This window comes from Aythya marila, assembly GCF_965140915.1.
Source record: "Aythya marila genome assembly, chromosome: 3".
NCBI classification, from domain to species: domain Eukaryota; kingdom Metazoa; phylum Chordata; class Aves; order Anseriformes; family Anatidae; genus Aythya; species Aythya marila.
In genome coordinates this window covers 40,192,816-40,217,613 of record NC_139044.1, presented here as the reverse complement: position 1 = coordinate 40,217,613, position 24,798 = coordinate 40,192,816, and the positions used below count along the sequence as shown (strand labels likewise).

The following is a 24,798-nucleotide window of genomic DNA, read 5'->3' as shown; positions in this document are numbered from 1 at the left end:
TTTATTCACATTCAGAAAAGAAATAAATCTTCAACAAAGGACAATGAATAAAAACTTACTTAAAATTTGTATTTTTATTTAAAAGCGTGCTGAAATAATCTTCTGTTACTGCTTTTGCAAGATGCTTCAACATTATCAACGGCAGCTCACAAGATTCCCTAAGCTCATCAATGAAAATAAATACATAAAGTCATTGGTTTGAAAGTTTCAATATTGATGTGCTTCAGGAATCGTTAGGTGGTGAGAAGTAAGAGGAATTGGAGTTGATTAAAGAGGTAAAGAAATTTAATGGCTGAATTGCAACATAAAATTGTGGTAAAGATGGTGAAAAATCTTGGTGCTGGTACAGCGCTGGTAAGACTAGAATTCACCTTGTTAAGCAAGGCAAATTATAACATTTAATGGTAAACAGGTGGTTTTGAAATGAAAAAATATGTTCACATCAAGTGTACTAGGAGTATGAAAAATACTTTGTTTCTACCTGTCTGTCATGCTTGGCCAAAACAAGTTTATACCTTCATGCCTTACTATAATTGTTCTTGACCAAATTAATCTGAAAATAATTAATTCAGACTTAGAGATGAATTTCCTTTTTCATTTGTTTTGTTAATTTTGACCTGTTGCCTTACGAAGAAAAAATCTAAGCAGCAACATTTTCTTGGATCTTACTTTTGAGGGGATGATAGGTAGAGGCTTTTAGTATGAAATTGCAGGTCAGAGTACAAATAATGGCTTAAATCATAGCCTGTGATTTAAACTACTTGTATCTACCAGCATTTCTGTTGAATAATAACTATTTCACATATCTTCAATTTCTACTTAATAATGAAATTGGAGGTTAGTTATGACATGTGGGGGGACATTACATATAATGCTACTCCCTACCCAGACTTAGAGAGTCTTTCAGAGAAAGAACAGCAGCAGGTGACTTCACGTTTATCTTATCACCTCTCTTGCGCTCTAAACCTCTGAAATGAGAATAATGAAGCATCGCACTGCACAGACAGTTGCTTAGAACTGCAGTGAAAATGTGTTCTCTGGAACAGCATCATTTTACTATTACTTTGTTCTTCATGTCAGTTTTTTCATTATCCAGTAGTAAAAAATCTCAGGGGGTATTTTTGAACTTTAATTAGTATTGTGTTGATTAAATACATCTCCAAGAGGTACGTTTTCTTCTTTCCAAGAATTTAAGTAACATAGGACTCTCAAAGGAGTAATCAGGTATTAATTGGCTGTTTTTAAAATGCTGTTATTGATAGCAGGCTAGGAGGTCATTTTTAGGACCATTTCCAACACATAGTGAATGGGAACGTTGGTGTAATAAGCAAAACAAAATCTTTCCTAGTATGTAGAAAACCACCAAAGATCTACTCAGCTACTTTGCTCAAATACTTTTAACTCGGATGTGAGGCATCTCATTCATTATTTTGCAAATATGTGAGGAAAACTGAATTTGCAGATTCACAAATATATAAAGGTGGTCTGGAGGCCAGATTTGTCTGGAGTATACACACTGCTCATCTCATATCTCTGAAACAGAGAAACAATGTTGACAAGGGAACAATTTGAAAATAGACATGTTACAAAGGATGTCTGTCTCACCTGGATGTTTGAGAATACAAGGTAGAAGAAAAACAGAGCTAGATCCAGAACTTTCTGGATCTGATTTGATGCTGGAGTGCTATTGCTACCTGTGAGACTAGTGACTGTTTATCCTGATTACAATCACCATGATTCCAGGTTTTCTTTGTTAAGTAACAACCTTTTTCAGAATGAGGTGCTGATGAGAAATTGAATCTTCTATGCAGTCTTTTTCTGTTGCTGCTTGATAATTACATTGGCACCCCTTTAATACTAACCTTAAGTGAAAATTTGAAAATTGCTGCCTATTTGTCTTCAGTCCTGTTCATATGGTCTGCCAACCACTGCTCCCAGTTTTTGTCAGTTCTTCTGTTTGCCTCAGAGGTGTGGGTGTGGCACATCGTAAACAGGTGAAGAACTAAAATCGTGTCATTCCTTTGGAATGGATGTGGGATCTCAAATTTTGCAGGAGTATAGATCCACAGTAATAGTTTTAATGGCTTTTTTTTTTTTTTAATGGAAACTGACAGGAAATTACTTTGTCAACATTTTTCAGTAACTTTATTGTAGATATTAATAGTGCAGAAATGTACAAAACATCTGAAACATCTGTTCCTAGTTTTGCAGGAGCTGTTTGGACGTGACAGTAACCAGTATGTGGTCAGTTTTGATTTTTATCTTAATAGTGCAATTATTAGTTGCTGCTTAGCGCGCAGAGCAAGTGAAAGGAGGGAATAATTTTAATAATAGGAAAATTAGTAATTGTCTGACTATAACAGTGCCAAAAGTGATGGACATCCCTATGAATCCTCACACCATCAGATTCTCATGTATGTGGTTGTCTTTACACAGACTGTGTTTAAATCTTGGCAGCAGTTCTGTGAAATAACTTCGATACCTCGTTTAATATGACTTGTTATGTGGCTATGACTTCTATCCAGTCTCTTGTCATCTTCTTGATTACTTAATTTCTTTGACTTTGACAAGCGTAGTCTTATCCAACCTAAATGTACTTCTTTAAAGTTCAGTCTCTGCTGTTCTGATCCTCCAAGTAGATAGTGATCCCAGTCTCTATCATTCCCTTTATTTTCTCACATCCTCTCATGCTTACAAAACATTTCACAAACCTTAAACTAACACAAGACCATTGCCTACTATACTAATTACATTCCAGTGTATATTCCTGCATCTGCCTACATCCATCTTGTGTATTTTTAATGTCTTAAACTTAGCTACAAGAAATATGGAGCGATATATTTTCTGTGTTCAATTTGTAAGCTGAAGTTTTTACAAATATATGGCTCTTAGGCACAGCAAAATGACAAAGAACTACTTCAGCCCTAGGGAGTTCACTGCCAGTTTTTTTTGTTGTTTTTTTTTTTGGTTGTAGATGTATTTTGCTGAATTTGTAGATTTACTCCATAGTGTTAGATTCTGACACTAGATTATTTTGATTTTTTTTATGGTCCTACAGTTGTCAGCTACTATCTCTTTTACAAGTCCTTGAGAGAACTTTCTTGGTTCATCTTTAAGATAATTAACACAAAATCTAAGGTAACACTGGATTATTTGGTCTAGCCCCTACACCTGCTTGCTGATACAGCTTCAACAGAAGTCGCTCCCTGTAGATAGCACCAGTAGATTATCATTCTTGTCCATCTCACAGCCATGCGTGTCATTTGTCGTCTGTTTGTTTTTTGAACTGAGCTCATCTGGGGAGGATTGGAGCATGTTGGATTCTGTCTGAAGTTTTGCTATTTTTAATTACTCGCTTTTGTTGCTGGCGGCTTCAGCACAGTTTCTGGTTTTGTGAGTTTGTTTATTGTTGCTCTTAAATTAAACATGCCCCCAATTATGTATGATAATTATTTGGATTTTACTAACTTAATGAAACATTTCTTAGTCTTCTTATATTAAAGAATCTGTTTAAAGAAAAAAAGTAGTTGGAGTTTGGCTGTTAAGGCTGTTTCGGCTGAATGGCAAGTTTAGTTTTGCTCGAAGGTAAATGAAGACAATAGAGTATCATCTGGAAATGGGTGTTGAGTACTTTTTCTTTCATGTAAAAATCATTCTTTGGTATTATTAGGGAAAAAATCATGCAAGGAAAAATCACAAAGGAAATATTTGACCTTTATATCAATATTCTCCTCATACCTGTGTTTTGAATGAAAAAAAAGAGACAAAAACTAAGGCATTTCAAGTATTTCTAAAAATGAATATTTAAATTTGGATTTTGACTGCATGACTAGATTATACAGAGCAGTGCATTATTATTGTTTGAAGTTTTGAGACTTGGTAACTATAACAACCAAATACTGTAGAATTTCTACATTTTCTTGGGTTGTGTGAAAAACTCAGTCCTCCAAAAGTTTCCAGGAAAGTTGATTTTGAGATACAGCCCCAGATGCCCCATCCTTCCCCCTTACAAACAGCACGCTGCCTGTGCTTTATGGTGGCTCTGGGTGGTTTTTCACTCACATATCCATAGTCCTGGCCAGCATTCCTCTGGTGGTTGTGAACCTCTCCTGCTCAGTACTGCATTGCAAGCGATGTCAATTAGTACCTCAGTTCTTGCCTCTTCATCACTTACTTGACATAAACCTAGCTTTATACTGTATCTTAATTTTTGTTACGTTCTGGGCAACGTGACTCACATGTGCTTGGGCCTTGAAGTCAGCCTAGAAATTTTGAAAGCAACTTGATGTATTAGTGGCATATTCTTTGTAATTTCCATAGCATACTCCTTTTATTTTAGAAATACGGTAAAATAAAATAGTGGTAACTATGGAAAAGGGAGATAAGCTAGTAGGTAGCATCAGAAGGGAAATGCAGTCATGCTGCATGCTGTATTACTGGTTTGAGCAGTAATGACAGAAGGATTACTGCAAAGATTGTTAGCTACAACCCTTATCAATGCCAACATGCTTAAAGAGGTTGACTATCGGGAAATGTGTTCACAATAGAGTCTGATTCTTGGGACTGGTCTCTGGATGGATAATGTTTTATAAACAGCCAAACTTGTTAAAGAAAAAAAAAAAGTCAAATTTGCTATTTCTGCAGAGAAGTAGAAAAGATTCTGGAAGAACATTTGAATATAGCTTATAATACAGTTTACTGACTCCACAACCTTTAGAAATTCAAGCAGTTAAAATCTGGAGTACGTGAATCACTGTCGTTTAATCTTAATTGTGTCTTAAAGGCTTTTGGGAGAGAGTACTGAAATGTATTCACTACTAAGTGTTTTGAGATTTAAGATAAAATTGTGGTAATAGATATCGGTACCAATTTTTCCACTATCAGTAATATACCTTAGTGAATAAGACTCTTGATACACATTGTTGTTTTTTTTCTTACTGAATATTAGATTTATAGTACAAAATAATGTGACAATTTGTGCGTGTTGATCTCTAATTGACTACGTCACTATTGTAACTCTGCTCTTACAAATTTTGTGGGATGTGATTGTTGAATGAAACATCAGTCCTTAGTCTAGAGGCTTACAGTATATTAAAAATGTTAGGTGCTGTAATTAGATACTTAATTTAGAGGAACTTGCATCATGTTGTAACTGCAGCGAATCATTTTTTCAATTATCATAGTGACACAATGCACTGAGAATTGGTTATCGAACTCGGTACTGGAGCAGTTAATTATCTTTCTCATGTTGTTGCATCCTTGCGTATTTCCTTATGACATGCTGAGTCCAGTCAAATTCTTTTATGCATCTTTACCTTCACCATGTATCTTATGTGATACGTGCTGTGTGCTTTGAAGAAAAGTTCACAGTTTAGAATAGTCACTATCACGCTAGTCATCCATCTCTATGCCTTATATTTTATTACTGTGATAAGTGTAATAAATGCTACATACGAAGGTGCAACAAAAAGGTAAAGGTTTGGAGAAGATGTTGTCCAGTTTCAGTAACACTGGGATGCTTTTATTAAGTAGGCTGAGAGCGGCACTTGTTCACTATTACTTTACACCTGTGACAAAAGTATGATTTTAGAGGTACTACTGTGCTTTGCTTTACTAATGGAAGTAGTAGACATGCATTACTGGAGTGAATAAAGTGTTATTTCCTCACTGGAACGTGGTGAACCGCTTTTTAAAATTATGTTGTACAGTGGTTTGTCTTCCTAATTTTAAGAAATAGTTGGAGTTAAAAAAAAAAAAAAAAAAAAAAAGTCAAAACGAGTCTGTGGCTTCACAATAAATAAATTGGTACATAAAATTTCCCTGAATATCATTTGTTCCCATGCTGTTTCAAATGAGTTGTTCTTGTGCATAAGATGTTCCTTTTTGAGGGAGAAGGTCAGAATTTTTACATTTGTTGGTTTGCTTTTGTAAAATGACCCTTTGTTAGGAAAGATCTGAATGTGACATTTAAAATGACACCTTTGTGGGTATGGCATAATCTGTTGATAAAAAAGAGGTTAAATCTTTTAAATGATTATGCATTTACTGTTTATTCTTTCTCTGTTGTAGTGCGGTTGGCACATTTGCTCGAGCACTGGACTGCAGTAGTTCTGTCAGACAACCTAGTTTACACATGAGTGCAGCTGCTGCTTCACGGGACATCACACTGGTAAGTGGTTTGTTACAAACCCGACAACTTTTTTATATATATGAATTCAATAGTATCTTGCTACTTCAGAGTTTGCCCCCCAGATGTCTGTTTTCCTCTAGATACATGCGTGGAAGCTCATGTATATGGTAGATAATTCTATGCATTTTCTATAAGCTGCTCGTGCTGCCCTTGTAGTCATGCTGTAAATGGTTTGAAATCTATTTAAATGTATCTTCACATGTGATGATTTGCATGGGAGGGTGGATAATACTCATTGAACACAGCTTCAGTCAGTTCAGTAGTGGGATTTAAAATACATTTTAATAAAGCTAAATGTTGTTTAGATTACATCATATTATAACTGTATCTGCAAATTTTCTAGAGTATAAGTAATCAGACTTTGTAAGCAACTTCTTGAAGAACATTTTACTTAGGATATCTTTAGGATGTTTGTTTGGTTTGTTGAAGTAGTTGCTATAATATCATGGAAACATAGAATGATTTGGGTTGGAAGGCTTAAAGACCATCTGATTTCACCCCCTTGCTGTGGTCAGGGACACCTTCCACCAGACCAGGTTACCCAAAGCCCTGTCCAACCTGGCCTTGAGCACCTCCAGGGATGGGGCACTCACAGCTTCTCTGGGCAGCCTGTGCCAGTGCCTCACCACCCTCATGGTACAGAATTTCTTCCTACTATATAAATGTACTTCCTTTTAGTTTAAAATTATTACCATTTAAAAGCATCTAAGCATCGACATATTTTAGAGAAAGTTTAAAAGTATTTTAATTACAGACCAAAGTTTTGGCTTTGCATATTCATAGCTGAAATGACAAGATGCGCTACAGTGATAAAAGCGTGCCAGGAAAACTATGTGCAAACAAAATCTTACTGTTTCATAGAATCAAGTTTGATTTTGTCTTCCCAAAGACACCAGCAGACGGTGTCTATTTTTTAAAATATTTGTGTACAGAATCATGGAGATGACAGCTAAGCCTTAAGTAGGTCTATTACTCATCAGATAATTGAGTATTTGAACTAGAGGACACTCAAGGAAACTAACAGATCACTTAAAAATAGTTGAAGTACTGCCTTACACAGTGGGTAACTGAGAGCTCCTGGAATTCAGTACCTCAAGATTTTATGGGAAGAGACAATGTTTGTAGGTTTAAAAAAAAAAAAAGGGGGTTAGAAAAATTATGGGCAATGGATTCATAAGTAGAAAATAAGGAGAATAAGAAGTGCACAATCTGGCATTCCTAATTCCCAGGGTTTGCAGGTGCTTGTGAAAGAAATGGGAGTTAACCTTAGAAAGTTCTTAGATTGGCTAGCTTATTTTCTCTAAGTGGCAGTTCCTTGTGATGCTGACAAGGACAGAATACATGTGTAGATAGATGACCGATACGACTCAGTAGGTCAGATCTTATATTCCAGATAAATTATATTCATTAGTATAATGATAAATAAACAAATTCTTATATTTTACCATCTGCTCTCAAACACTATTGAACTGGAAACCAACTTAGTCTGGGCTATAGTGCAGTAAAGGAAGGCAGTAGTAAAATGTAATGTTTTCAGTAATTTTCAAGAGTTTCGTCTGTATTCAAGAGCTGCTTCTTCTGTTTCATGCTTGCTGATACGATGTTACTGACGTTCCTTTCACATTAAATGCTTTAGTTTTTCCATCAAACAGCTCTTCCATTTGACATTTTTCATTTTATTAAGATTCCTTTGGATGAAGAGTTTCTAATAAATGCCCGTCCTTCTTACAGTGATTAAGAGAATAGATTCATCCTTATAGCAGTTTTTGTATTTGAAAGTACGTGTGCAGTGCTGCTAATAAAGGGATACATTTAACATTTGAGTGCCATATAAATGTTTCTCTGTTGCAAATGATCCATTAAGTTCCATTACACTTAATGAAAGGCATATCTTATAATGAGGCACCAGAGGAGCCACCCCAGGTTTAATTATTGTGTCTGTCTGTTCTTTCTCATTTTCCTACCCCCTCAGCTTTTTAAAACCCTCTTTTGCTCTTTGGCAAAGTACTTCCTTCTAAGTTAAGAAAAGACGTATTTGTCATTTTAGTAGTTATTCTTTCATAGTTTCCCATGTTAATTAGGAGCATATTTTGAGCAGCAGTTAAAGTTAGTACAGACATTTGCAGAACTTGTGGTGGATCTCACTTTGTTCTTTGAAAGGGATGTAGGTGCATAATGCTGAGAAAATTATCCTGTCTGTATCCTTAGCAGCGGATAACCCTTGCACCTGAAGTGTTAGTGATGGGTATTGTGTACACCGTGTCTGTGGGTTTCCAGTGTTTCTAATGAGTTGTTTCAGATAGAGATGGCTCTCAGCAGTCTGATAAGCACAGGTTATAAACATCAGTAAATTCTGGGGGGTTGTATGCATTAGGGAAGTCCTGTGACCTTAATAGCAAGTAAGGGGCTACTCTCAGTCTTTATCTTATCTTGAAAACCTGGGGAAGGTAATAAGACAAGGTAGGAAACAACCAAATCATCCAGAAAATGTTGCTAGAAGACATGAAACAGTATAGGTTTAACTTAGTTGATAGTATGTGTGGTTTTTTTGTTGCTGATAGACTGGTGAGACAACTAAAACTTGTATTTCTGGCACACTCAAACACAGTATTTTCCTTTATAATGAAGATTGGTCTCTGAGAAGAGAAGGAAACTGGAAAGACATCCTGTTTCAAATTTCTAGATGTTGCACAGTGCATACACAGATTGCCATTAAAGCAAAGGAGGTGGAGAGAGTCACAGTGTATGCTGCTTGCTGGGGGCTTATTCTGAAGAGCCCATGCTACTTTACTATAAGGAAGTAAATCTGTTCTTGGATGTCTTTTGCAAATGTAAAGCGTGAGCAGATTCTTTCTTTCAATTTTGAATGGCAAGATGTTTTAATGAATTTTATTAGACTTCCGTGTATGTAGCACATAAGATAAACATGTCTAAAGTGATTGAATTATTCTATCTATATTCAGCTCCCAGTTTGACTGCTTTGTTGGAGGCAGTTCAGTCTAGTTTATTTAACTGACTACTGAAATTGCATCTATTTTGGAAGCTGTTAGAGCTTGTTTGCAGTGTGTCCTGTTACTCCCTTTTTTTTCCCAGCTCCATGCTGCTCCTTTTCACCTAAGTACATAGTTTCTGCCTTTGCCTGCTTAAGTTTGGACTTGAAGTTCCCTCTGTCTACATGGCTAATACCTTTCATCTGGTGGGACCCCTCATTTGTGCTGCACAGTGTGCGCCGGGCAAACTTGCTTAGGGAAGGGTGGTTCTTCCTTTGTTCTTCAAGGTCCTATCTGGGAGAGGCGCTGGCTGACAGTTCTCTCCTGCCTTATGCTCCTTAGGTGTTGTGTTCCCATCAGTTGTTTCTTATGATCCTCGAATTCTTGGGTAAAAAGATAGAAAAAGGAGATACTCCAGGACTTTGTCTTGAGCACTAGCAGTGTCTTCGGGCTGCATCTGCTGGCACAGCTTACTCTTGGCAGTGTGGGAATCTGACTGAAAGTGGGGGCTGGCAAACCTGCAGAAGGCAAAGAGTGTTACTGTGGGAACTTGTCAGTGGTCCTTTGTCACTGAGCAGCTTAGTGAAGACACTGTTTACCATGGAGTTCTCTGTCAACCTCCCCCCCTTTTTTTTTCTTGGTAATAGCACAAGAAAAAAGCTTTATGGAATCAGTTGTTTATTATAGATGGAAAAATGAATGTAAAGCAAGAGCAAGGTCCTGATTTATTCACTTCCATTGTCATTTTTAAGAAAATTAATGTCAGTGAATAGATCTAGATACAGCAGCTGCTTGGAAAATGTGCAGAACTGTTTTTCCATAAGGGCTGCAATTTAAATAAAGGTTTAAAACTTGGTAACATAAACTGAGTTCAATCTTTAGGCTTGCTTTATTCATTACTTACATGACAAGCCATAAATCACTAATTTAATTTTGCATTCTCTAATCTGAAGATTATGGCTTTTGGATGTTACGTGACAGCATTTCCATATTAGAATACTTCATGTTAACCATGGCTTATTCTCAAGGCTGGTAAATTTGGCTTGAACCATAGGTAAAGTGACTTATTGTAGTGTAACAGTGACATTACTTCTTGCAGATGAAACAGTCCAAGAATCTTGTCCCTGATAGCTTTCAAAGAGGTATATTGAAAGCTGGAGAAAGACTTAGTCTACACATAGCAGATAGCCAAAAACAATAAGGAGAAACCATTATTTGCAATACATTTTGCATGCAGAAGCTCAACTGGAATTACTATGTAAGTGTTATACTGACACATATTGCAAGACTGTTCCTTCCTTGCAACGTTTTAGGTGTGATAAGATGAGTTTAGGGCTGTGTGAGAGACTGCATGTTGCCCTTAGAGCTCGTCACTATGGTGGGACCAACACGTGGGAGGCTGATGTTATGCAGTCACACACAGACAGAGTATTGCACTTTATACATCTAATACCACCTTCAGCACAGTGATTTAAGATTGTGGTGATGGGCTTTTGGGACGCTGAGTCAGAAAGTCTTTCATGTTGCTCATCTTCCCTACGGGTGGATCTGTGATGTAGTTGATTACTTTTCATTTTCCCCATCACTTGTGAGTATCCAGTGTTACTTCTAAATGAAGAATGCTATAACCTGTTTGCTCTTTTTCACTTTTTTAAAGGAAGGTGAAGTAAACAACAAAAAAATGATTTACCCATCTCTGGAGTTTATCAAGGGGAAAAACTTGCTTGTTTTTCAGTGTGATTATAATGAAAGCAATAAATGACTTATTTGTCCAGCAGTGAGAATATTAAGCACATGTTTTCTGAGGAACTGATCAGTTACTATGTAGAAGTTAGTTAAAATTGCCCCTCAGTCAGTGTACGTCACCGTCACTGTTGGGTTATTTGAAACCAATTTCTACCAACATTTCTCCAGAAATGTTTGCTGGTAATGTACGGGAACTAATTGACTAATGCCATTTTTAGTAAGCATTTCATTAAGGCATTTCCTTTCCCAAATTAAGTAATAAACAATTTATTTTCCTTGCGTTCCACAGTGGGAGATCTGTGATAATAAAGATAGATTCTAAAATTAGCATTAGTTAAGGCTTGTTGTATGGTGTACAGAAAATAATACACTGAGTTTGTGTTAATTGAAGTGGACTGCTGTCTAATTAAACAAGCTTTTTTTTTTTTTTTTCACTCTCTCCTTCTCCATGTTAGTTTCATGCAATGGATACACTGCATAAACACAACTATGATTTGAGCAGTGCCATCAGTGTTCTAGTGCCACTTGGAGGTCCTGTCTTGTGTAGAGACGAAATGGAGGAATGGTCAGCATCAGAAGCTAGTTTATTTGAAGAGGCATTGGAAAAGTACGGGAAGGACTTCAATGACATTCGACAAGACTTTGTAAGTACTGGAGTACTTCTTTGCTAACATGCTTTTGTATGGGTGAGCATAATTACTTTCTGTAGGTTTGGAAGATTAGCTAAAGGAAAAATTTGCGTAATTGATACATATAAGTAACATGCATGTAAATTTTATACAGATGAGTCGATATTCTTTCTTGTTTGGTGCAATTCTTTGGAGAGACGTTGGCAGAAGGTAATCTGTTCAGTGGTTTACTACCAGGTAGGGCATCTCATATGCAAAGGTGTTTTGATCAGGATGTTTACAAAGATCTGGAAAAGCTCAAGAAGCTTCTCCACAATTTCCAGTGAAATTGATTGTCAGCTACATGCCTGACTCCCATGAGTGTTTTCTGAAACTTTGGGGTTTCCTTCTTTAATTAGTAAAGAGAAATTCATATTCAAATTGCTTTTAAAGTGCACTGCAGTGAGTTACTTTGACATACTAGATATTTTGGCACTTCCAGAAGATGAAGCAAATGTTTTTCAATACCTTGTTACTACAGTTTTTGGTACTGAAGTGTCAGGCCATAGGACAGCAAAGCTTTAATTTGCTGAATTCTTCTGCAGAGTAATGAAATTAGTTCTGAGACTGCTGCTATTGCTTTTTATTTGTTTACAGTTTTTTTTTTGCATGCTTCTTGCAGAACCTCCTTGCAGAACCTTTCATTTCAATGAAAAATATTTCCTCTGTCATTCTAAATTGTTCAAGTTGGGCTTTGTGAAAAGGTTAGGATATGAGCCAGAAGAATTTCATTACTTAAGACTGAAGTTGATTGAAACATTTTCACAACAATTTCATTCTGCCTGACTCCGAGAGTTCAGAGTTGTTGTGTTTTTTTTTTTTTTTTTTTTTTTCCCTTTGCAGATGTTACTAATAATCTTTGTAAAAGGAAGGGAGAACTGTGTGGTACAATGTAGAAGTCCTTCCAAGAAGATGTGTAGGAGGGTGGGAGGAGGCTTGGCGCTGAGCTTAGCTGTCTTTATCTTCACTTTCACAGTTCTGAAATGAAACAGATAATTGAATGAATGTGGGAAGGGAAGGCCATTGTTTTTCTGAAGAACTGACATTTTAACAGGTGTATTATATATGTGTGCTTAATTCTGAGATTCCTAAGGGAGAAAATGTTCAATGCAATGAGTTCATTGTGTGAAGTTGAAAATTGTATCGTGGACAAAATAGCTCTCACATTCAAGAAAATATGAATAAAAAGGAGTAATTTATAGACTTTTACAAGTTGAGTTCTAATACAGCGTGTGACCAAGTAAATCTAAGCCTTGTCTCTGGTATTTTTGTAATTTTATTTCTGTATAATTGTGAGATGTTGCGCGTAGTTAAATTCTGTTGATACTCATATGTTAAATTGATACAGTGGAGTAATGCGTTGCAGAAATAGCTGTTGTGTTTTAGTGTTCAAATGCTAGATATTCGAGTAAGTTCACTAGAAGCTCTTTAAAATGCTTAGTTTTATCTCAGGTAGACTGCTGATAGCTTCCCTTTATCAGTGAATTCTCCTTCCTTTTTTCCCTTGCCCTCCTACCAGAATGAAACAGATCTAAAGATGGGGTTGCACAGCCTATGAAGGACACATTAATGATGAGTCAGAGTACAGCAGAAATGGATATAGGGCAGTAATCACTTACACTCCCTTTTAGCTAAAAAAGGGGTGTTGCCAATCCGTAGTCGCTGTTTTTTAGCCTTTGGACAAAATAGTGTGTCATTTTTAAAGCATTAGAAGAATATCTGTTTTACATTGGTATTGGTAACAGTGCGTACAATCTTTATACAATTCTATGCAATTTGGAAGCTCTCAATTGTATTAATTATGTAATCTTGTGTGATAACGTAATTTCTCCAAGTAGAAGTATTCTCACTTGCTGTGTAGTATTCTAAAGCAGTAGAGGTTTAAAAACAAGCATCTAGTCTTAAGTAATCATCTAAAATGGTCCTTCAAGATTTAGGTCACGGATACATGAGAAGCTTCTGCACGTTGAAGTAGATGGAAATTTTTAGTGCTTAGCAGTAATTATCCATGAGAACACATTTATGTGTTACCTGGTATCATCCCTTGTAAGTTACTTTTAGTGTGTTGATAAAACTTGGAAAAAGGAGCCAATGCACTGCTAGCGTATGCGCTAATTTCCTTAAGCGTCCATTTCGTATCTAATCCTATGCTGTCAGAGATGAAATTTGAACCCAAGCAGTCAGTGCCGTGGTGCCACTGCACAGGCAAGACTGCCATGGAGTGTAGCAGAAAGGGACTCTTAGCACTGTGCCGAAACAGAAGGGTTGTGCAATACCTGCCTGAGTCATTCTGTGCCAGAGGAGTTCTGAATCGGCCCAAATTTGCAAGACACAGCAGCTGCAATTGCAACCCTTATATTACAGTTCTGTAAAGGGCAGGCTCATTTACTTTCCCAGCAATTAGTAAGAACTAGCACTCTTTGACATTCAATGTGCAGCTCAAGCTTTAAGCTATAAACATTAAATATTAGTAAGCAAGATAATTATTATAAATTAAGTGGTGCAAAGGAGTTTACCTTTTTTTTAATAGACAGGAGAAGCTCATTTGTTATCAAATTACCATCTAGCCTTTGAATAATCATTTTCATCTGCTGTTGACTCATCATCTGTTAAAGCAGTTCATTTGCTGCGATTCTGCTGTCTTTAAGGAGCTATGTGAATCCTAATCAGCCTAAACTTTTAAATTTAATTGAATTTACTTTGATTTACTTGAATTACTTCACATCCCAGGGTAGTAAAATGGGAGAAGAGTGAATATTTTATATTCTGTAAACATAACTATTTTCCTAATGGTAAGAGACAGCTGTTATGCTTGTTAATTCTTAGTTTTTCATTATCACAATTTTTCACGAACTTAAAACTTTCATGTCTCAAATACCACAGGAAGCACCTTGGGAATCAAACTCAAACTGTTCGTATAAAACAGGAGCTAGATTCTAGTATCAGAAAAGCATGGAAAGAAGCATTAAAGTTAACATGTTCATTTTAAAATAATTTAAATCCTAGGTTTTTCATGCTGGTCTGATCTGAATAGTCCATTTTTACCCTGCAACAAATAAATGGAAAATTCCCTTTCCCTGTTTTTGTTTTGCTGTCATCTTGTTGCTGTTTTTTTTTTTTCCTACAAAAATGCCATGTAGAAGGTCATTTTCATTTCTTTCAATTAGTGTTTAATAAAACCTGGTAATGGGAGTTAAGTTACTCTGTCTCTGCTCACAGTTTCTGTGGCAGTTAAGAGCAACTTCAGGACAGTTCATGTGCCTCTACAGTGTTTTGTCATTTAGGTGTGCAAGTAAACAGAATACAAAAATCTGTGTGTTAAACAGGTTTTCTGAGCTATGACTCAGTGTAAAAAAGATAATGGTTATCCACTCCAACCACCTTAATTATCTTTCATTAATTGCAGTTACCTATGGAGTGAACAGACATACCGGTGTCATAGTTAAAACAGACAGATGGAAGTATTTTCTGGAGTACTGGTGAACAGTCTGTGGCACAAATGTGTTGATAGGATAAGTGTTGAGGAAGTGTTGAGGAAGGAAAGTAAATATGGAGAAGTTAAAAAGGACTAGTTGATAATGGCAGGTAGTTAGAGTGACAGTTTCATCTGGATATCAAGAAGTACGTGGACATGCAGACTTGAGAAGCACCGAATGTGTGCAATAGTCACTGGCCTTTACTTGGGCAGATTTCTTGTATGGCATCATTTACCTGAGAAAGTGAAAGAATTTTAACAAACTGAATTGTGTTGCTGTTTACCGCAACATCAATGTATGCTTTTGTTAGTTAAAAGCAAATAGACAATGCTGCTATTGTTTGGACCAGAGATTGGCACACCGTACGTGCTACACTGCCTGAAAAAGAAGGCACAGCTGAGTCTGGACCTGAATCCCAGGTCATGACAAGCAGAGATGGAGCCAAACTCAGTTCCTCCAAGTGTCTGCAAACAAGCTGAGTGTAAAACCGGCTGTGAGCACCTGTGTGCTGGCAGAAGCAGCCTGATATATTTTTTCTTCTGTTGCTTTTAAGAACTTGATTAAAGGTTCAGGAACCTGCTCTTTTGGCTTAGCGCGTAGAGCAAATCCTCAGTGCGTAGAGAAAAAAGATTACAAAGAAGATTCCACACCTGGATTTTCTGGGATTTCGCAAAAAATGACGCTTCTCTCTGGAGAGCTATGAACATTAATATTAATGCATGCTTCCATAAAATACCGTGTATAAAACAGTAATATGTCTCCAAGTTATGAAGAAAATTGCTTGAATCCTGTATGAGAACTACTAATTCATATCGTAGAGAGAATTTATGGTATTTAATAGATAGTTCAGTAGTAATTACAAGTGACTGCTATGCTTAATTTTCTCCTCCAACTTTAGGTTATGATTCTAGTTTAACACATTTTTGCTTTACTGTTGCACATGTGCAACCAAAATTGTTATCAAGGTGGTAATATGCAGTTGTTCTGAGCTTGTGCAGAGACTTCTGTGAAATACTTGGTGTCAGTATGGCTCTTATTGCTTAAAGTAGAATTTGTCCCTTGCATCCTTTTGTTTGGTGTTTAGGGGTTGAGTATGCAGAGCTTTTTGCAAAACTGTCAGTGTTGTATGAGCAGCTAAGTTGTTACGGGACTTGAAAAAAATGTGAATTAAATACTATAGCCAGTGTATTTTTTAAAAGCAAAACTATTATGAGACTTGAACACAGTCTTGTAAAGATGATAAATCCTAGTACTAATGTTGTTTTCTATCTGAGACACTTTACAATACAGTTGGTACTACTTTCTGTGTTTCCTGATGCGCTGGATTCTGATTTGATCAGTTAGTCTAACCATAACACTTAAATTAAACAAATTACATTTAGCTTTGATGTGCAATACTGCTGTAACTCTGAATCACCGTTAATTATAAAGAAAGATTGTTTATTATTTGTTTTATTTTTTTTGATTGTTTTATTATTTGTGGTGTATACATTTATAAGCATATAGATTCCAATGTGGGTATTAAATGCATGCACATTTTAAGAATTGTGTATCAACTATACATAGTTTTAACATGTGTTTAATAAAATGTGAACACTGCAGTTTCTTCACTTGTATACTTCCACTTTAATTTGTAACAAATGTTTTTCAGCTCCCATGGAAGTCGCTGACTAGTATCATTGAATATTATTACATGTGGAAAACTACTGACAGATATGTGCAGCAGGTAATTTAAAGGCTATTTCACCATGAACAAGTCTGCCATGCTCTTATTTAAAAAAAAAAAAAAAATACAATCTCAGCTTGTTAAAGAATAAAAAAATGGTGTTCTTCAAAAGAAATGTGGCGGGAGGTGTATGGTAGTATTTTAGGCTGCAGACTAGTGTTTGTTTTGTGCCATTTAGAGGATGTATTGCCAAATCCTGCCTGTACACCATGTAGCTGTGAATAGCTTTTTAAGCCATTTGGATTGAAAGCTGGCTTGTAGCAATGTGATTTCTGGTTTTTGCTGTGCTGTGGAAGAAGGAAATGGGCTACAGAGCAGATTCTTTGGGCTGTGAAGTTGCATATGGGCCTGAAGAAAAAGGAAAAACATGTCATGTTAAATGTGACTTCTAATGTTATGAACGTTTTATTGATGCTCCATGCTAAAACGTTACTTTGGCATTACCAAGATACAAAAACAAAGTTGGGTGCACATCATGAATGTGTTCATCCTTCTAAATGAATGTTTGAGTCCCTCTGGAGCACAAACATCATAAGATGATACTGAATACGCACTTGAAGCAGGTTTAGGCAAAACCAGAGTGTTAGTAATTTTTATATATTGCACTATTTATATATTTACTCCTTGATTTAGATACTCAAAATATTTTAAAATACTCCGTTGTAATTTGTTTTAACGTTTTAGTTTGTAGCTCATTTACTTGGATAATTAGTAGCAATGTTAAGTACAGCATGTTGAAAATAAATTTTATGCTGTAACGATGACAGCTGTATTGTGTGTTTGGAGTCATTCCAGGCTTCTTTGTTACAGTGTGTCAGAAAGCTGATTACTTCAGCTTGTTCTGTGGTTTGGTGGCTTTTTGTTTTATTTTGTGTTTGCTTGGGCATTTTAAGGGTATGAAAAGTAAAGAAAAAAGTCTTTTACCACATAGTAGAGTTTTTGATTATCACTAGAATCTTTTAGTTGTATGGACAATACAAAGACAAAATAACTTGCTCTGTATTCCAGCGTTTTTTTTTCAGTTTATCTCCACTCATTTCACTTTTTAGCACATTTTGTTTTTGCACGGTATATCTTAAAAAGATGTCAGCAAAGATTTGCTGTGCTGTTCCTCAGCTCTTGAGGAACGGACAACAGAGGATCTTGAAGAATCAGATAAAGATTTTATTCAGACCGAAAGCCTTGGAGTAAGGATAAATTGAACTGAAAATTGACTTCTGTCAACACTCTTAGGTTGCTCAGAGACTGATTTTGTTTCCTGTGAATTTTTTCTGAAATACTTGCTCTGGAGTTGTTGGCGTAATGCTCTGAGATTCCTTTTCTAAAGTTCTGTGGGGCTTCGTTATGATTGTGTTGCTACAGCAGTCGAGATGTGTGATGCGCTGAGTTTGCGTACCGTTTCGTAGGATGAGGTTTTTAGATTCGCGTGCAGGAAAAATATAAAATGCAAAAGGATTTATGGACATCAAAAGCCTGAGTGCTCTTATAAAAGTCAGCCTTATTTGTAACGAAACAAAGTTGTAATATCCTAACTCAGGCCATGGCATTATACCACAGGATTTAATGTTCTAGACATGGTCTTTTCAAGGTCATGCGTGATCATCAAAAACAAAAACAGCATAGGCTGAATACTGCATTTCTGTGCAGGTTAACATTTCTGTAATCCTTCCTGACCAGAAACCAGAACTTAGTCCTGACATTGTTAAATTGTTCTGGAATGGTAAAAATAATACAGTTCAGTAAAAAAAAAATATATCTGTAGGGTGGTTTTGTTGTTGTCATTGTCGTCCCCTCCACCACCAGAACAAGCTGTGATGATTGAATGCATTTTAGGGAGAAAATATGTTCAGTAAGAAAGTGGCAATTCTGGAGTTATTCTTCTCTAAATATCATCTTTGAGGGATAGAACAGCTTTGAGGAATGGGGAAAGAAAATGTACATTCTTGAATCTTATACATACATAAAATACAGACTTTGAATTCTGTATCAATGTGGTTTAACTTAAAAATTTACCTTTTAACTATCTGTTTATTTCTTTGTGTGAATTAGCTTGTCAGGCATACAAAAGGTTTCCATGTTGTAAGTGCTACAAAATGTTATTCTTGTTTGGTATCTAAATGTGATGACTTAATGGTGATGGAGATACCACTGCCACCTTCAGGGTATGTTCCCTTCAGGTCAAGGGGAAGGGAAATCATAGAGTCATGGAATGGCTCAGGTTGGATGGGACCTTAAAGATCATATAGCTCCAATCTCCCTGCCTTGGGCAGGGATTCCACCCACTAGATCAGGTTGGCCAAGGCCCTATCCAGCCTGGCCTTGAACACCTCCAGGGATGGGACATCCACAGCTTCTGTGGGCAATGTGTACCAGCACCTCACCACCCTCTGAGTGAAGAATTTCCTCCTTATGTCTAATCTAATTCTCACATCTTTTTAGTTTAAAACCAATATTCCTTGTCCTATCACTACATGCCCTTGTAAAAAGACCCTCTCCTGCTTGATTTATTACATGAGAATAAATCGAGTTCTTCCGCTCCAAGGAGAATATCCTTATAGAGTTGCCAGCTCTGATCAGATCCTCCATTCCTAAGGATCGTGTCCGATGGGATCTCATCCACTAATTCTTTGAACAGCTGGAAGCTGGCTCTTCTGAAGTTCATGGTCCTGACTTTGCTGCTAGCCAGGCCTGTATTTCTAAAGATCACAAACTCATCCAGGGTGTGGTCACCTCAACCTACTTTGCGTCCAGTTTTAACCTCTTTAATGAGCTCTTCTGCACCGGTGAGCACCAGGTCCAGTAACGCATCTCTTCTGGTTGCTTTGTCTAATAATTGGATGAGGAAGTTGTCCTCAGTGCACTCCAGGAGTCTCCCAGATTGCTCACTGGAAATAATTACTCTGAAGCCCTCTGTCTGTATTGATCCTGTCTAGCAACACTAATTCAGACCTTCAGTAATACATATTGGTGATACAGCACTTTCCATGACCGTAGCATGATATAGTGTCTCCAGAGGGTCAGATGACTCATTCCTCTCAATGCAATGTTTTCACGTTCCTTGTTTTCTTCTTAAAAATCTGGTTCAATACAAAAGATTTTTAGTAAGACTTTTCAATAGAAAAAGGGAGAACGCGTGTAAGGATAACTTTGTTGTTGTAGTACAACAATATTACATTTCCCTCTCATTTATTTATTTCTCTTGTTGAAGATGATACTAACATAGGAAAATGGCCATTCCTCAGGATAGTTATTAGTTGATATTCATAACAAAAGTTTCTGGAAAAAAAAATACTGTTGGATTTCAAAGGCAGTTGATTTAAAAGTAGTACAGCCCAGATGAGTAGCTGGGATAGTTTAGGTTGACCTCCCTATAACGCATGCTGTATGACTTCTTTGAAATACTTACTGTGTAAGATTGGAATAACAAAAAATCAGAAAAATATTCTCTCTCCTTTTTACATTGCTCCAGTGATTTATTACTCCTAATACTTGTTCTTTGTACAATGGGACCTGTTTGTTATGAACTTCGTGGAATGTATGTTATCTGCAGACCTGCAGTCATACATGCTTTTTCTGTTTGCAAACAAATTATGTATAGTTGAATATAATATGAAGAGATAAGACAGTTGTGGAAAGCCAGTGACCCGAAGCTTTTAAGAAAGAGGTTGCTCTTGAGAGGAGAGCTTTTCTGCTGGGGCTATAAAGAAAAAATGTGCTCAGACTAAAATCTGCCAGTATATGAGATTGGAACATGCTGTTGCTGTTCTTTCTTCTCATTCTTGTAAAAACTGACCTACAGAGACAGATCATACAATGTTTGTATTTCTGCCTGTTGAAGGTAATGCAGGGTTGGTGCAGGCTAAAGACTGGAACTGCATCAGACATATCAGTGGAAGTCACTTCTGTAGCTGCAAATACAGCTTGGCATCTGTGAACAGGGAAAAAACTGTTAGGAAAAAAAGCCCATCTTGGAAGTAAATGGAAGAGGACTCTCCTGTTGAATAAGAATTAAGGCATGGTGGCACAGACTGCTTAAGAGTCTATTTATAGACACAATTTTTGCAAAGGAGAGTTATTTATAGTCACAGATTGTTCCTTGAAGATACAGTATTTGCAAATGAGAGTTATAGTGATGGATGGCACAGAGGCAACTTCGTGAAATGGAAAAGAGCAGTGGTTTACATGAAAAAGCTTACTCAGGCTACTCAGCCAGAAAAGCTGATAAACCCTGTGCCTCACATGGTGATTTTGGGAAAAAGCTCCCAGAACAGAGTCTTTTGATGATAATTTTCTGAAGGTGAGAAATATTTTTCTGAATTTTAAACCTTGCCAAGATTGGATATCAAAAAATAGGAGTTCAGCGGAGAACTAAAGTAGTAGAAACAAATTGATACTTGAACACCTGGAAAAGAAAGGGGGAGTCTTGGGAGGCAGGGAGATAACGATTTATTATTGCTGGATATCAGTGTCTTCTTTTTTTCCTGTAATAAAATTGACATTGTTTCAAACCCTGTTTTTCATTTTGTTTTCCAAGTGAACAGAAGTAATGTCCTGAATACAGGAAGAGTGGGAAAATACTATTTTTCCTTGACATTTTATTTGGAGGCAAATAACCATTTGCTGAACTCTTTATTTCTTGTGCCAGTGCTGAGAGAATTGTCGTCATTATTTGTATCATCTTGAAACTCCCACTGTTCTCTGGCACCTGCAGTTTGGTTACTGCCTGACATGATGAACAGTAAAGATGAAGAGTAGCAAAACCCTTCCTGAAATCAAAGGACTCCAGTTTTTACCCAAGAAACAGTGACATGTAACTCATGGTTTACAACCACACTGAAGTGTCTTCTGTTAACTTTCAAGGTTTTTATGCCATTGTTGTTTCAAAGTGTGAGGTTGAAACATCCAAAAGAAAATTGTTCTCTAAACAGTATTCTTTAATAAGTTTCCTGGCAATATGTCAAGGGTAACTTTCATATGCAAAAGTTTTAAGATCATACTGAATAACACTGACTTAAATAAGTTGGCAATACCAACCACCTCAAGTGTAATGTAGCAATACTGCCTTGGATGTAACTTGTTTTGAGGTTGTTGCAAATATGAAGAAAGTCATAACTTAGTACATTCAAAGAATATCTCAGTAGTAGTGCAGCTCTTTTGCTATTGCTGTGTTCTTCTGAGAATCTTAACTTAGCTGAAGCAGGTGTTTAGTTGCTTCTAACAGTTGGTGGACTTTCTTGTTCCATTTCCTTACACTACTTACAAGATACTGGCCATAAGTTTAATAAAGCACACAAAAAGTACTGAATTACTTGACTGATGAGGAACTCGTGTGCAATTTCTTACTTATTTTCTACTTTTTCTGTGATGAGGGTTAGACACTATGTCATACATGTTTATTTAGATGTGATTTATATAAATTGTAGTAGTAATTGTTTTGTAGTAGCTGTTTTTACAGGCTTGTCATATGCTGAGGCTTGCAAGTTTTACTGGCAAGGACAGTATATTATCATTTCAAACCAATAATAAGAATAGAAACCTCTGGTTTTCTGTGGTTTTCATCTTGTAGATTTCTATACTTTTCTTGGAGGCTCTTGTGGTATCACCAAATAATATACAAATAACTTAAGGATGGATTGTCTGCATTTTTATGAAATTGTATACTTGAAGATAATAAAATGTTTGTGTTAATTAATATATGTGGTAATTTTTCAACTAGAAACGTCTGAAAGCGGCTGAAGCAGAAAGTAAATTGAAACAAGTATACATCCCCACCTAGTGAGTATAATAATAAAGTCATTTTTTTTGAATAATGTACAGGTAAAATTGTAACACGCAGCAACATGCATGGTATTTTCATAGTCATTCCCTTAATACTTAGTTTTTTAGTATTTTTATACAGGCAGAATATATACGTACAGAAGTATAATAAGAAAATGCTGCAAATCTTTGTCATAAGTGAAAACTGTACTTAATTCAGCCCATTGGCTTTGATCTCCAAACTGTCTGTTCTGGAAAGGTGAGAAGTTGATCAGATGCTACACGGACTGCTCACAAGTGAGGAGGGCCTTGTTGTCTAAAAGCAGTTTTTCTGGAGTAATTGCTTCAGAATCTCTGCAGCATAACATTTCGTATTTGTGCAAATGCAGTATTTCAAAATAGAAGCTGATGTTAATGTAGTTACATAAATTCAGATACCCATTTTGGTTACAGTTTTATGGTGTTGATATCCTTTGTTCTTGAGCTTAGAGTCAAAATGTTCTGGCTGTAAATTAAAGGTAGCACACAGCCCAAACTCTTATGTCTTATTAATGAAATCTGTTTTCTTCTGAGAGATTTTTATTCTAGTTCTTTAGATTTAAACTTGATTCTAGATCTATTTTTCTTAATGAGTAGTTAATAGAAACAAGATATAATCTAATTTCTTCAAGATTACAGTAAGAGAAAGGATTACAGAATTATTTTTAAGCTTTCTGTGTCTATATCCACACATACACATGGATTTACCCATTGATACAAGTATTTATATAACACGAGAATACCAAATGAAATACTTCAAAAATCCATTATTGCCTTTCTGATTACTGGTATAAGTTGGATACAATAAATGTTAATTTACATATTTCATACAGACTGTTGTCTCTTAAACAGATTTAATGCGGACTGTTAAATTCAGTCTTTTAACCTCATCTGTAAAGAAATACGAGTTTAGAAAACAAAATCTCTAACAAATCACATGTTCTGAAAAAAAATATGCTAATTTAGTGATTTGGATAATCCTTGGCATCATAGGCAAGAGCTGTATGCTGAAAACTCTGTTGTGACTGTTCACTAACTCTCTCATGAAGTGGCTGCTTTAGGAAAATTGTTAGGGACTAGCAATTTGTATTGTTTGACAAAACCTGTTCTGAATTACAGGGGGATTTGCCTTCGTTTTGCCATACTAGCTTTTTTTTTTTTCTCCATGTCAAGACAAAATCCATAGTCAGTGATATGAGAGGAGGAATTCTTAAGTCTTCGATTAAGTGTGCAATCTAGGGCGCTCATGAGCAAAGGGATTGCTAACACTCTTTGAAGGCTGATTTATTGTATTTAAAGTTTGAGTGGAGTTGATTCTTTGAGTTGAATACCTTTTTGATCTTGGTCATAAGGTATTTCATTTAAAGCAAAGTTCTGTCCTCAATAACCAAAAAGTCCCTTTTCAATTCATTGTTGCTCTGGAAGGTAACTAAGCAACAGATCATAAGGTAAGAGACTTAATGGTTGCTTGATCCCTTCTCTTGTACCCCTAGTCCAGGATACTTCTCTTGAGTATCTTGGGAAGGCACTTGACAAAGATCATCTGCAAGTTGGAAAGGAAGAATCTCTCACTGGATGTAGTGAAAAAGAGAGAAGGCAGGAGATGGATTTGCAGTAGAAACTTGATATAGCAGAAGATTCTTGTACACCACAAAGAAGTGGTGAAGAAGCAAGGATACCTTATGCAGGTATCATAGAATGGTTCCATTTGGAAGGGACCAGTTCATCCAATTCCAACCCCCCTGCCATGGGCAGGGACACCTCCCACCAGACCAGGTTGCTCAAAGCCCCATTCAGCCTGGCCTTGAAAACTTCCAGAGGTATCAACATCAACATCATCTTGGGGCAACCTGTTGCAGTGCCTTGCCACCCTCATAGTAAAAATATATTCCTAATATCTAATATATTCCTAATATCTAATCTAAACCCAACCTCTTTTAGTTTAAAGCCATTCCCCCTTGTCCTATCACTACACTCACTCCCTGACCAAGAGTCCCTCCCCAGCTTTCTTGTAGGCCCCCTTTAGGTACTGGAAGATAGTTCTGCTGTTGTTGTTTTCTTTTCCCTTTTAGTTAGTCATTTTAGCTAATCTTGTATATATTTTAGGCTATCTTAAGTAGTGAATAATCATCTTAAGAATTATTGAATCCGGCCTTGCGTTGTATTGTGTAGTACAGCTTGTCAGAGTTAAACAACACCAACAAAA

The 24,798-nt window shown here is 36.4% G+C and overlaps 1 protein-coding gene across 4 annotated transcripts in view; it reads left to right on the top strand.

The window, feature by feature from the left end:
* MTA3 (metastasis associated 1 family member 3) overlaps positions 1–24,798 on the top strand; it is a 137,042-nt gene that overhangs the window by 58,619 nt on the left and 53,625 nt on the right. For all 4 annotated transcript variants that reach the window (XM_082757095.1, XM_082757092.1, XM_082757093.1 and 1 more), the window contains exons 8-11: positions 6,070–6,169; positions 11,382–11,570; positions 16,722–16,796; positions 22,513–22,571. In XM_082757095.1, the coding sequence (XP_082613221.1) occupies positions 6,070–6,169; positions 11,382–11,570; positions 16,722–16,796; positions 22,513–22,571 (423 nt within the window). The remainder of the gene's footprint in view (positions 1–6,069; positions 6,170–11,381; positions 11,571–16,721; positions 16,797–22,512; positions 22,572–24,798) is intronic.